We start from the raw sequence: 13,422 nt of genomic DNA on the forward strand, positions 1-13,422 counted from the left end.
GGTCAGAAATATTTTGAGGTTTTTTATTTAGCATTTCAAACAACTCAAACATTAGATGTTATAAGAATACAACTGTTAAAATACTTATTAAAGTTAATATTGGTTAACATAAAATTTTGACATTACCACATTTTTATCTTGCAAAGACAATACATTATTTCATCATTTATTTCTTCATCCATTTACAACTAATTACAATTAAGAATTGTATTAGATCCTCTTAACAAATAGCAGAAAAGTAAGTTCACGTATAAGTGTGCATTATATGTTACACAAGGATGTATCATGTAGACATTATTGATTGAAAACATTAAACAAGTGTAACTACAATAGACATTTGAAATTGTTTTTAGTTTATTTAAATCGCCAAAATGTGATTGTTTAAATGCTTACAAAACCAAATATAAAAATTATGCATCTATTTCATATTTGACTGATGAATTTATTGTAAAATAATACATCTTATTAATGTATTGTTATATTTTTAAAAATAAAATATTAATATCAATGTAATGGTAAGACTAAACGACAATATAGGAATTCTATTGTTCACAATAATGAGAGTATATTTTCTGTACAGGATGAAAAGAAAATTCAAGTTTTTAAAATCCATTGGGCAAGTGGCTGGGTCTGATTCTTCTCAGAACATTCTGAATTCTTTTTATTCCTGTTTTTTAATGAAACAAAACATTAGTTATTTAACTTTTTAAATACAATTCTTTGATTTGCTAAAGTAAAAGGCAAGTGATGTTTGTGTTAAAGAAAGTATCATGACTCACCTTCTGTGCAGGTGTTCTCATCCAATGAAAACACAATCCTGAAGCAGCCAGGATTTTGGCTGTAGCAGGCTTGGCCAGGCAGGAGAAAAACTTTCTCTTTCATGAACTCTTCAAACAGCCACTCTTCTGCCAGGAAACTTTCTTCTGGTAGGTACTGCAGAATTAGCAAGGTTAGACTACATCATTTGTTGCATTCTCCTAGAATTTTAGAAGCATTGAAGTGGCCATTTTTGTTAATGAAACTGTTCACTGATTTTATTTTATTTTAGTCGCAGCAAAAAGTATTTCATATTTCACTTTTCTGTAGAGCAAATAGATCTGCAATCCAACAGGAACTCTCTTAATTGAAAGTAAAATGTCTCAACACAGTAGACCTAAACTAATATTGCCATAATTATAGTCTAGTAACCTGAACTAATATATTATCCTTTCAAAGTTCGAGCAGTTTCTTGCCCCCCCCCCCCCCCCCCCCCGAAGAAAGTCTACCGGCCACCCCCCCCCCCCCCCTCACCCCGAACGAAATGGAATTTATATAGAAAATATATACTTTTAGCAGTGTCTGCCCCCCCCCCCCCCCCGGAAATTTTAGCCTCCTCGGAGAAAAAAGTCTGAAAGAAACACGGAGTTGAAGGTCACGTACACAGGTGAACTCTACTTAAACTGCCCCATGAAACTTTATTTTTTGTTTAAACTGAACGAAACGTTTGAATACATCAATATCATTGCAATCTACTCATATCACAATTTTTAAAAACAAGCATTTGTGGACAGCGGATAAGTGAGTACCTTTGAGGCGTCGATCCAGATAAAGATGGCGCCAGAACACGGATGGACATCCAGACCACACCTGGTCAGCGCATCTTGGAACATCTTGTGATGTTTTTGTAACCGTCTTCTCAGTGTGGGCAGGTAGGTAGCATGTAACCATTCTAATTAAAGGAGAAATAATCAACTTTTACCATCAGAAAATACCACCTTACGCATAGTCGAAATATTGATAAGACAATGCTTATGGTCATCCATAAATGACGTCCCTTTTTTAAAACGATTTTATCTCCCTCTCCCCACCGTCACACATCGTCACAACAAAGAAGACCCTCCCCACTAAAATGACATTACACTTTATCCTATACCCCCCACCCTCCTCAAAACTGCGGTTGAATTTTTTTTTTCTGAAATCATAACTGAGCTCGCTAAACATAGAGTGCTTTAATCAATTTCTATTACAGTTTATTGAAACAGTTATCTAAAAACGTGAAATAACGGCTAAAATTCATTTTTTTAATGCAAAAGCATGTCGTCACACTATCTAACATCCCAATCCCCAATCACACATCGTTACAAAATCACGGACCTCCCTTCCCTATGAGTGTGACGACCCCCCCCCCCCCCCCCACCCTAATAAAGTAAACACAACTGTATGGGAAAAGACAGGAGAAATCTAAAAAGAGCTAGACATTTAGAACTAAAGGTGGAGATGGATGGCCTTTATGTTCAAGAAACTGGCAACTAGTATTACCAGAAAAGCCATATCATGAATCTACAAGAATTGAGAAAGAGAGGTAGAACAAAAAAAATGGGGCATAGAGAAATGGTTGAAGACATGAATATCATTGGAACATTAGGAGAGACACAAAAAAGCATGTTGTAAGAGGTCTATGCTTCCATGGAAGTTGAAAAAAAAAAGACGAAGAAGAAAATTATAAATCGACTTCAAACTTGTCCTTTTCTTTAATGTTGATGTTCTTCCTAAGCCAACAATATGCCCGTGTTAAGATTTTACCTCTGTCTGTCGTCCTACAGGCTAACAAAAAGTTTACATCTGTTGTCCTACAGTCTTCTCTACGAGAGATCAAGAGAAGCAAAGAGAAAGAGAAGGCTAACAAAAAGTTTACCTCTGTCGTCTATAAAGTGTTTCAGCCTTCTCTACGAGAGATCTAGAAGCGAAGAGAAGGCTAACAAAAAGTTTACCTCTGTCGTCTATAAAGTGTTTCAGCCTTCTCTACGAGAGATCTAGAAGCGAAGAGAAGGCTAACAAAAAGTTTACCTCTATCGTCTATAAAATGTTTCAGTCTTCTCTGAACCAGCGGCGGGGTGAGTTGGTAAATGCCGAGACTAGCCATGTACGAGACCAGGGTAGTGTTGGTGGAGTAGAGTACACCACAGCGGTAGCCAGACAAGCCAAAGTCCTAGGAAAAATAACATTAATTAATTACTGAGTCTTGGGGCGTGGCTACATGTGTCCAATTATCGATGGTGTTTTCCCTAAGGACACGAGGGACGGACTGTCAATGGCGTCAACGCCCTGAATGGTATCCCTACATACAACTTATTTCAAGGGGTCGGCGTGGTTGAGTCGGTAAAGCTAAACCGCAAAGTATCGAGTTCGAACCCTCGGGCAGATGAGGCTCGTTAGCTGGGGACAGCCACTCTTCTAGGAGAGACAACTCCAAAATTAAACAACTGCTGCCTTGGAAGCAAATCCAAAAAGAAAAGCAGGTTGAAATCGGAGTCAATGGCCTCAATGGCGCATAACCAGTTGACACGTAACGCTTAATTGTGTTGGAGGCGTGGTTGAGTCGGCAAAAAGCTCATGGTTGATAAATTCGAACAAAAAGTCTCGAGTTCAAACCCACTGGCAGATAAATCTCGATCCCCTTCAACACTAATAATTAAGAACGAAGAAGAAGAAGAAGAACTTATTTCATATCTCGACATATTTACTGGCTCTCTTAAATATTAAGTACACATTTGTTTTATATTGAATGTCGCCCGAATGTGGGCTTTAAAAAAATAGAAATATAACTCGTGAAGAAAACAGAAATGGCTGATAGAATATGATAGACTAACACTAGATTTAATGTGCCGGCTATAGCCTAATAAATAGTGTCACATTACAGTGCTGAGATCGAGAGAGTGGGAGAAGGACTTACAATCCCACCCAACCCCCATAGAGATGACTGAAAGAAACTCTGTAACGTTGTTAATATTTCTTTTAACATGTTCATTTTCGTTAAAATGGGTCGATCTTGCGTAACATTGTTTGGGGGAGGGGGATGGATGAGGAAGAGCCGAAGGGGCGTGTAAACAATTATGGCGCCACTGATATTATAATGGGACCTCATTTATGAGGTGATCCCCACCACCACCTGTGTTTCTTCCAGGAATCAGCCCCTCCCCTTCCCCTTCCCCCGAGGAAAGTCTACCCCCCCTTCCCCCCCCCCCCCCCCCCCCCCCGACGAACGAAATGGAAATTAATATAGAAAATAAATGCTTTTAACAGTGTCCGCCCGTCCGCCCCCGCAAAATTTAGTCCGCCCCCGTAAAAATCAAGTGCACCCCCCCTGAGAAAAAAGACTGGAAAAAACAACACTGACCACCACCCTTTTAAACATTCAAAATTTAAAGTTGATTAATAAAATGTAAAATGGATGCTCTACTGTTTTAGTTAATAAATCAGCTAAAATAGCATTACCTTGCTGAAACCCCATAGAAAGATAACTCTGTCTGGGTCAGGTTGGTTCAGCGAGAGTATGCTTGTAAACGTTACTTCCGGGTCAAACACAGACATGGCGTATATCTCGTCCACAATGACGTACAGTTTATACCTGTGTACGAGAGACAATCGAATCAAAGATAGATTAGCATGTGGACTTGATACTTAATAGCACTTGAGTTTTAGGATTACTTAAGGGTGTGGGGTATGGGATCTGTTGATTTAGTTATAGGCGACCTCATACACCAGTGGTGGAACAACTGACGCCAAAAATCCTGACCAAATGCGGAAGGGGGGGGGGGGGGCGTATGGGGAGCCATAAATCTGACCATGTAGAAAATTCAAAATTATCACAAACACGTGACTTAGGTTGATGCCTAAGATAGGTGACCTAGGTTAATGCATAAGGCACGTGACTACCTGGCAGCGAAGTCCAGCAGAGCCTGCAGCTGCTGTGCCGTGTACACGTCACCAAGCGGGTTGTTGGGGTTGACAATCAGAATGGCCTTGACCCGCTTGCCCTAAAGATAAATTATGTATATTAAAATAGTGAATACAATAATCGATAAATAAAAATGGAATAGAAAATAAATATTCATCAATCTGCACTTTATTTTGTGCGCGGTACAATAAATATCTTTAGTATTGTGCCAGGAATAGAAAAAATTCGTCTCTTTAAAGTCAGGTTAGGAGTTACAGTTAGAATTATCGTTATCTTCGAATCGCATTCAACTGATCCAGTTCGAAGTATACTATTTTTTCCGTTCGCATTGGAATGACAGTGGTCAAAGTTTTCTAACAAAATAGCGTTAATCAAATAGTTAGACATTGGTCTCACAAGGACACAGACTGCCTGTGGCACTAAGTCAAATTCTTTGTTTGGATTAGAGATATAAGTTGGGTAGCTTGATTGATTTATATTGGTTAGCCTAAGCAATGTCTTAGTGCTTGTAAGTCTCGCTCTCTCTCGCTTAAAATTTTAAATTCTTGTCAGCCGGGAGAGATATACTTTTTGAACTAAATTAATTTTTTTGAACATAACAAAAAAATCAAAACATGGCGACTATTTGCTTCTAGTCCTCGCTTTAAGATTTTAAAATACCAGGAGCGTTCAAAATACAATAACTATAAAAATATTTGCTAATAATATAATCAAATTAAGTACAGGTAAGTCTAGGCAGTAGCGTAGCGAGGGGGGGGGGCGGGGGGGGGGGGGAATATGTCCCCGGGCGCCGACCCTAGGGGGCGCCAAAATGGGTTTGAAAAATAAATTGAAAGGTTGAGGGGGGTGGAAATCGAAAGTTTGAGGAGGGGTGCAAATGGAAATCTCGAGGGGGGGGGGGTGTGCAAATCGAAAAATTGAGGGGGGGGGGGGGCTGCAAATAAAAATCTCGAGGGGGGTGCAAATCGAAGAAAAATTGAGGGGGGGTGCGAATGAAAATCTCGAGGGGGGGGGGAAGGGTCGCTACGCCTCTGAGTCTAGGCTATTAATATTAAATTAATATTTAACTGCGTTGAGGACACATTGTTACGGATTCTAATAACAAAATGTACACTTCATAAAAAAAAAAACACAATTTGACGTAGGCTATATTTTTCTGTAAGCTAACCTATATCTTGTAGTCTATCATCATCACTGGTCAAGATTTTAAATAACTTAACAATAGGGGAAGTAACTTTTCTATTTCTGTACCTTTTACCGATTTCATTAAAAAATATTAATATTTGGTCTGAAAAATACTAGCTGGCAAGTACGAGATCGAGAAGTTGGTGACCTACTTACAAAAACTACTGGCCAGCTTCATTGGGTTTATTTTTATTAAACTTTCGGACATGTTGAAGCGAAAATGTCAGGATTTGTGAACACCTACCGACTTCTCAGCTTCCAAATATGAGGCTTCTAGTCTGTGAACATCAAGACTGTATGGCTTCGTGTGGCTTGATTTTGGCTAATGAGGAGTAGATTAGGCAATGATGTTAAGACAAGTTCACACAATTAATTAAATAAATGATCATTGTTAAACATATTGTGAACACACCCCATAATACCCTAGTTTATAAAAGCCTAGCTACTAAGATGTTTGCAATGATTTGAAATCTTGTAGACATGTCTGTGAACATGTTTTTGTTTACCTTAGCAACGAGCGGCACCTCCAGGGTGTTGACCCCTGCCCTCTCAAACATGTCGTTCTTGATGCGGTAGTAGTAGGGTGATGTCGTCATGATGTAATCTGTGGAGGGGGGGGGGGGGAGGATTAGGTGAAAATTTTTTAAAAAAGTGTCCTTTGTTGTCTCGAGACAACAACATGTGAAATATTTATTTGAGCCATTTTGTAGCGATTGTCTGTTATAGATTTTTTTGCGTCATCATTCTCTTGGCGAAGTTTAAAAAATGGGAGTTGCCCTTTATAATCCTAGATGAATTGCTAGAAGTAGCGGCTATTAACTATTAGACTATAAGGCACTTTATTATACCTATCTTTTATTATATATATATATATATATATATATATATATATATATATATATATATATATATATATATATATATATATGTGTGTGTGTGTGTGTGTGTATGTCTGTGTGAGAGTGTTTGTGTGTGTGTGTGTGTGTGTGTATGTGTGTGTGAGAGTGTTTGTGTGTGAGAGTGTTTGTCTGTGAGTGTTTGTGTGTGAGAGTGTTTGTCTGTGAGTGTTTGTGTGATTGTTTGTGTGTGTGAGAGTGTGTGTGAGTGTGTTTATGCGTGTGTGTGTTTGTGTGTGTGTGTGTGTGAGAAAGAGAGAGAGAGAGTGTGTGTGTGTGTGTATCCAGACTCCGAAGCACTAGCTAACAGTTCCATACAATCCTCACCTCCTTCATCTGCCAGTGAAAACCCCAGTCCGTCCAAAAGTGCCGTGACGCCACATGCTACAATAATCTGTGGGTGGATGGAAACAATGGTACAGTTTTGTCACATGGGTAAAAAAATATTTACTTTTTGTGACAGAGATTTTTAAGAGGGAAACACGGACAACTTTACGGCAGTAGGGATTAGAGTATACGAGTGTAAAACAAATGGAAAAAAAATCTGTAACTCGCTATATTCTATACATCTTGAACATTTATATATAAGCATGTTATTCAAACAAAATAGACCTGTCGTGATGAGTTTAAAATATAAACGTTCTTTATGTCTTATATCTACTTTGTTTACACATCCCGGAAATTGTAGGACTCCACTAACACAGAAAACTGAAGTAGGACCAAACACAGAACACACCCGTAGGACCAAATACAAAAACAGCCGTAGGACCAAACAAACAGCATTGGGACCATACAGCTACTGGTAGAATGATGTAGGTAATTCAACAGCACATCTCCAGGTCTTTAGACTGGGACAACGCATGTTGATGTATGTTAAAGTTTAAAATAAACTCTACATGTACTCACGTTGTTGGCGTCTAGAGGCTGGTGGGAGTCGAACTCTGTTTCTAGAAATGTTTTCAGAGAATTTCTGAAACTGGACAAACCAAAAAACAAGTTAAAACATTAATTTTGGATATGTCGTATTTGTTTGAATTGTCCCCTATTTTTATTTTAAATAAAATTTGCTGGCCAAAGAGGCTCAAGTCAAGACGACGCAAAGAGTTGCTCTATTTTTAGAGTGGCGGAATAAGCAGCCCTGCCGTATAGGGCTGGTAAGTAGGTCACCAACCAGTTATATGGCTCATGCAGGATTTATTGAGCCGTAGAACTGTTTGGTGACCTACTTACCAGCCCTATATTCTCAACAATACAGAACAAAAGCTAGAAATATTATAGAACTATGCTTTCGTTTCCAAATAAGTTTCATAAGTTTCAGAGTTCACCAGAGTTCTGTTCTTGTTGGGGGGGGGGGGGGGGAAGCGTGAATAGAATCTAGACTTCTCGGCAGTCTTTTTTAATCACACAAGTATCTAGCCCTTGTAGAGTAACAAAACATTACACCTTGATACTGGACTATATCATCAAGCGTAGTGTACTGCACATCTATATCCATCCTATAAGGTAAATGGATTGCTTATTCGGAGCCTCCATTCATGTTAGATTGAGCAAACAGAACTAGGACGTCGATACAGTGAAAAAGAGTAGGCTTATGGTGGGGTAGATGGTAGGACTACCTGCCAGATGAACAGCAGTTTGGGCTTTATCACGACGTAGGGATGGGGTGTTGTGTTTCTTTCAAGAGGGGGGGGGGGCAGTGATTCCCAACAGCCGGAAGAGATACCCGCGGTGGTGGTGGTGGTGGCATTTTTTTGCAGAAAAAGATTTTGAAGAAGTCAACTGTAGAGACACCTAGTGCAGGCGCCAGGTTATTTAGCGCCCTAGGCAAAACTTATTAAAACGCCCCCTTTCACACAAATCAATTAATAAAACATATCCTATAAGTCTCAAAAGTGTGTAGTAATTCCTTCAATTCCAGTTTGCAGGCGTAATCACATTTTATTGAAATTGCTGTTAAGTCCACGAGTCTACTTTGTACTTTACAACATAGCCCCCCCCCCCCTTAAAAAATCGTAAGTGCTCCCCCCTCCCTGGGGGAAAGTAGTCTTAAAAAACACTGAAAGAAAAAGTTCTTGTAGTGTTGGGCTCTCTGCTGTCCTCCCAAGGTGAGTCCCAAAACGGAACTTACTTCTTTTAAGCTTGACTGTCTTTAGTTATGATTGTTAAATGTCTATATCTGTGATTATTTAACGCTTTTTTGTTTTGAAAAATAAAAGGTTATAAATATTATAGATTCCAGCCTAGAATTGTTATATATGAATCCTTTAGGAGAGGGTGAAAATATGAAAAGACAATTAGATGTTTATTTTACGACTTAGACTGTATGTCTACTAACATTAAGTATTGCAATCTAATACGGCTACTGATATTTTTCAACTTGATAATGCTAAAAAAAATTACCAAACTATTTTGTTTAAAATTTAAGCTCTATATAATTTTTACTGTTGCAAATAATAACTTAAAGTTGTATTTATATGTAAGCGGTCAACCTAAGGTCAGGAATTGGAAATGATTGTAAAGTTAAGAAACTAATTATCTCCCATTTGAAAATCCAAACAACACAATTTTATTCAAGGGAAATAACTTTCACAACAATTGCTAAATTAACCAAGTGTAACTAAGACATGTTTTAAAAATCAATAAAACACTCTAAATTTTATTATGGTATAATTACAACAATTCATTTATGTTAGCTATGTAACCTTGTAAAAACAATATATTTTACCCATTGAATACTTAACTGTACGTTTTGTTTGAAAGTCTAAAACCGATAGCTTTATTATAACATACTTTTATTCAATTTTGATGACATAATATCATGTTACCTCCATATAATAGGTAGTAATATAAAATTTTGGATCCCTAATTAAGGGACATCTTTCAAAAAATGGAACACTGGTAACTGTTTTAGACATTGCTAGAATTATTGATTAAATATAAAAAAAATTAATTTGGAAAAACAAAGTTTACGGTTAGTTATAAATTCCATACTATTTAATATATTAATACTTTAAACTTAAAGAGTGGTAATATAGATTCCTTAAAAAAACTAAAAATTTTCAACTAGAGAACGCCTACCTTTCTTTATAGTGTGTTCCGTACTTAATTGAAATAATCTAACTTACGATAAACTCGACTACTCGATATACTCTACTACATTCACAACACATATCAAACTTCGATACCTAAACATAACTAGACTCGATGCTCCAGAACTACGACACCAACTCGCTTAACTTCACCAAGCTCTACAAACGGTACTCCCAATCTACAACGATTTCACTGGACCTACTACTACACTTTAACAATCAATATAATTCGATACCTTAATACCACAAGAAACAATACTCCCGAACTCCAGAACTACAATACTTCATCACCTGCATTCTCGTGTATCTACTACTTAACTACCAATCAGATTCCACTAGACCTTTAACTACACAACCGCCAAATAATAAAAAAAATACAAAACTTTATACATCAGGACAGATTTCTAATTCAAAGTCAGAGAAAGCGAGACTTACAAGCCGTATTAAAATGTTCGAAATTTAAATTACGAACTTATTTAATCGTTTTCTACATCTATGCGAAACCAAATTAAAAAGGCAAAGTGACTGGTAAAAAGCGGTCAGACCTTTCCAAATTAGGGAGATAGGATTGCATTTTCACCATCGCGGATAAATAATGGTCTATATATACCTAATTTTGGGGGTGGGGGTGCAGAATTGATAGTTCGTCCTGGGTGCCGAAATAGATCGCTACTCCTTTATAAAAGTTATTAATTATTAGGTACCTTTTGATAATAACTATTAAACCTTTTGCGCCCCCCCTAGAGATGGCGCCCTAGGCGACCGTCTAGTTCGCCTTATAGGTAGCGCCGGCCCAGGAGACACCTAGTCTTTGTCAAGAGGTGTTAATGCATGTTGTGTCAGTCAGTTGTTCTACAGTTTGTCAGTCACTGTCCATAAAATTGTCCTACAATGTGTCCTGACTGTCCATTACAGAGTCCTAAATGTGTATTTAAAATAAAACTGCGCTTCTGTAAAAATAGGTTGCCAACGTGTGACCTTGGCCCCGGTAGGCTATCGGTCAATTCCTAGCGTACACTGTACAGAAACCTATCTTTCAACAGAGCTAGTTCTTCGTGTCCACGTGACAAGATGGAGCCAATTGGAGTTGTTTTGTTTGTTGTCAGTTTTTCTGCCAAAAGATCCTATAGAGGTTATCTCCCATATCAAGTTTAGATAAGTTTTTTTTAGCGACGTCTCCACTCTTCCATAGCGACGTGTCAGCTTTTTTTTCAAACATACAATATTCGCGGTGTTTAGATGTATGAGGTAAAAGTGTTTAGATGTATGAGGTAGATGTGTTTAGATATATGAGGTAGATGTATTTAGATGTATAAGGTAGATGTGTTTAGGTGCATGAGGTAGATGTGTTAAGATGTATGAGGCACATGTGTTTAGATGTATGAGGTAGATGTGTTTAGATGTATGAGGTAGAAGTGTTTAGATGCATGAGGTAGATGTGTTTAGATTTATGAGGTAGATGTGTTTAGGTGCATGAGGTAGATGTGTTTAGATGTATGAGGTAGATGTGTTTAGGTGCATGAGGTAGATGTGTTTAGATGTATGAGGTAGATGTGTTTAGATGTATGAGGTAGATGTATTTAGATATATGATGTAGATGTGTTTAGATGTATGAGGTAGATGTGTTTAGATGTATGAGGTAGATGTGTTTAGATGTATGAGGTAAATGTGTTTAGATATATGATGTAGATGTGTTTAGATGTATGAGGTAGATGTGTTTAGATGTATGAGGTAGATGTGTTTAGATGTATGAGGTAGATGTATTTAGATGTATGAGGTAGATGTGTTTAGATGTATGAGGTAGATGTGTTAAGATGTATGAGGTAGATGTGTTTAGATGTATGAGGTAGATGTGTTTAGATGTATGAGGTAGATGTGTTTAGATGTATGAGGTAGATGTATTTAGATATATGATGTAGATGTGTTTAGATGTATGAGGTAGATGTGTTTAGATGTATGAGGTAGATGTGTTTAGATGTATGAGGTAAATGTGTTTAGATATATGATGTAGATGTGTTTAGATGTATGAGGTAGATGTGTTTAGATGTATGAGGTAGATGTGTTTAGATGTATGAGGTAGATGTATTTAGATGTATGAGGTAGATGTGTTTAGATGTATGAGGTAGATGTGTTAAGATGTATGAGGTAGATGTGTTTAGATGTATGAGGTAGATGTGTTTAGGTGCATGAGGTAGATGTGTTTAGGTGCATGAGGTAGATGTGTTTAGGTGCATGAGGTAGATGTGTTTAGATGCATGAGGTAGATGTGTTTAGATGTATGAGGTAGAAGTGTTTAGATGTATGAGGTAGATGTGTTTAGATGTATGAGGTAGATGTGTTTAGATATATGAGGTAGATGTGTTTAGATGTATGAGGTAGATGTGTTTAGATGTATGAGGTGACTGTTGAAACAAGTATGAGGCACTTACACATAAAGACTTCATCAATGTGTGGTGACAGGGGAGGGGAAGAGACAGAACACCACCCTACTTGATAGCAGCTATGTAGAAAAAAAGTGCTGCCCGGGGCTGACCCACCCTACATTAGTAACGCCATACTCTAATCATCTAATGTCATGTAATTATACTCTAAATGTGATAACTGTTTTTGAAATATTTCCATTTCTATGCAACGAACTATTTTCTGCATTCGTTTAAAAAAAAGAAAGAAAGAAAAACACGGTGCCGCATTAGATGAAGATTCTTTCATTGTTAATCTACATTTAAAATTTAACCGTAGTTAAGTTTTGGGCCTACCTTTGAAGACCTTTAACATCCGGGTAGTATCTGAGGTTGATGCTTCCAGAGTCGTCCTCTATCGTCTGCAACTGTAGACAAAATTTCTAATGGTTCATTTATTAGGTAAATGTTTTTACTTTCTCGTATATACGTAGTATAGAGAAAGTATTGTAATCGTGCAAAAAAAAAATCGAGATTTTTACAAATCTCGACGTTTTACACCTCACTGATACGGAAAAACATAATTTTGCAATTTTGTCCGTATGTCTGTGTGTGTGTGTGTCTGTGTGTCTGTGTGTCCGTGTGTAAACACGATAACTTGAGTACCGTTACAGCTAGGCTGGTGAAATTTCATATATAAGTATTTTATCAAAATCGTAGATCCGTATCGACTTTTGAGCGAATTCCGATAACCGGAAGTGGTACTTTTTCTACTTTGAATTTTTCAAAAGCCTATAACTTGAGTACTATTTCAGATAGATAAATGAAATTTGATATGTAAGTAAAAGAGCTAATTCTCTACCTTCTGTCAAATTTTGAGTAATTTCCGTTGACCGGAAGTACTTATTAACGCTATTTCCGATTTCTCAAAAAAACGCATGTAAATTTATAAAGTACTAATAATATTGCGCACTATTATGCGCTTTTTTTATTTAGCGTTCACTTGGTGTGCATTTCTTTTTTCTACGAGATTATATTCTATTTTAAGAAATGTGAGTATTTAAAATGGATTAAAAATCATGTCTAGAAGTCTATATCCCGAGTTGCCATCCCCTGTAGTGTTATATTAGAATATT

The 13,422-nt window shown here is 37.3% G+C and overlaps 1 protein-coding gene across 1 annotated transcript; it reads right to left on the reverse strand.

Moving 5' to 3' along the window:
• Positions 1 to 11: 11 nt before the first annotated feature.
• On the reverse strand, positions 12 to 12,714 carry LOC131953621 (1-aminocyclopropane-1-carboxylate synthase-like protein 1; the record flags this gene model as incomplete). The annotated part of the gene is made up of 11 exons (XM_059316890.1): positions 12 to 667; positions 780 to 933; positions 1,566 to 1,708; positions 2,675 to 2,968; positions 4,255 to 4,387; positions 4,696 to 4,796; positions 6,147 to 6,224; positions 6,409 to 6,506; positions 7,126 to 7,192; positions 7,705 to 7,774; positions 12,644 to 12,714. Coding segments are annotated over 8 exons (840 nt in total), but the record flags the coding sequence as incomplete, so codon positions are not given.
• Between the last annotated feature and the right edge of the window lie 708 nt (positions 12,715 to 13,422).

The sequence above is a fragment of the Physella acuta genome, unplaced genomic scaffold (genome assembly GCF_028476545.2).
Source record: "Physella acuta isolate Inbredline_101_S28 unplaced genomic scaffold, ASM2847654v3 ptg000934l, whole genome shotgun sequence".
NCBI classification, from domain to species: Eukaryota; Metazoa; Mollusca; class Gastropoda; family Physidae; genus Physella; species Physella acuta.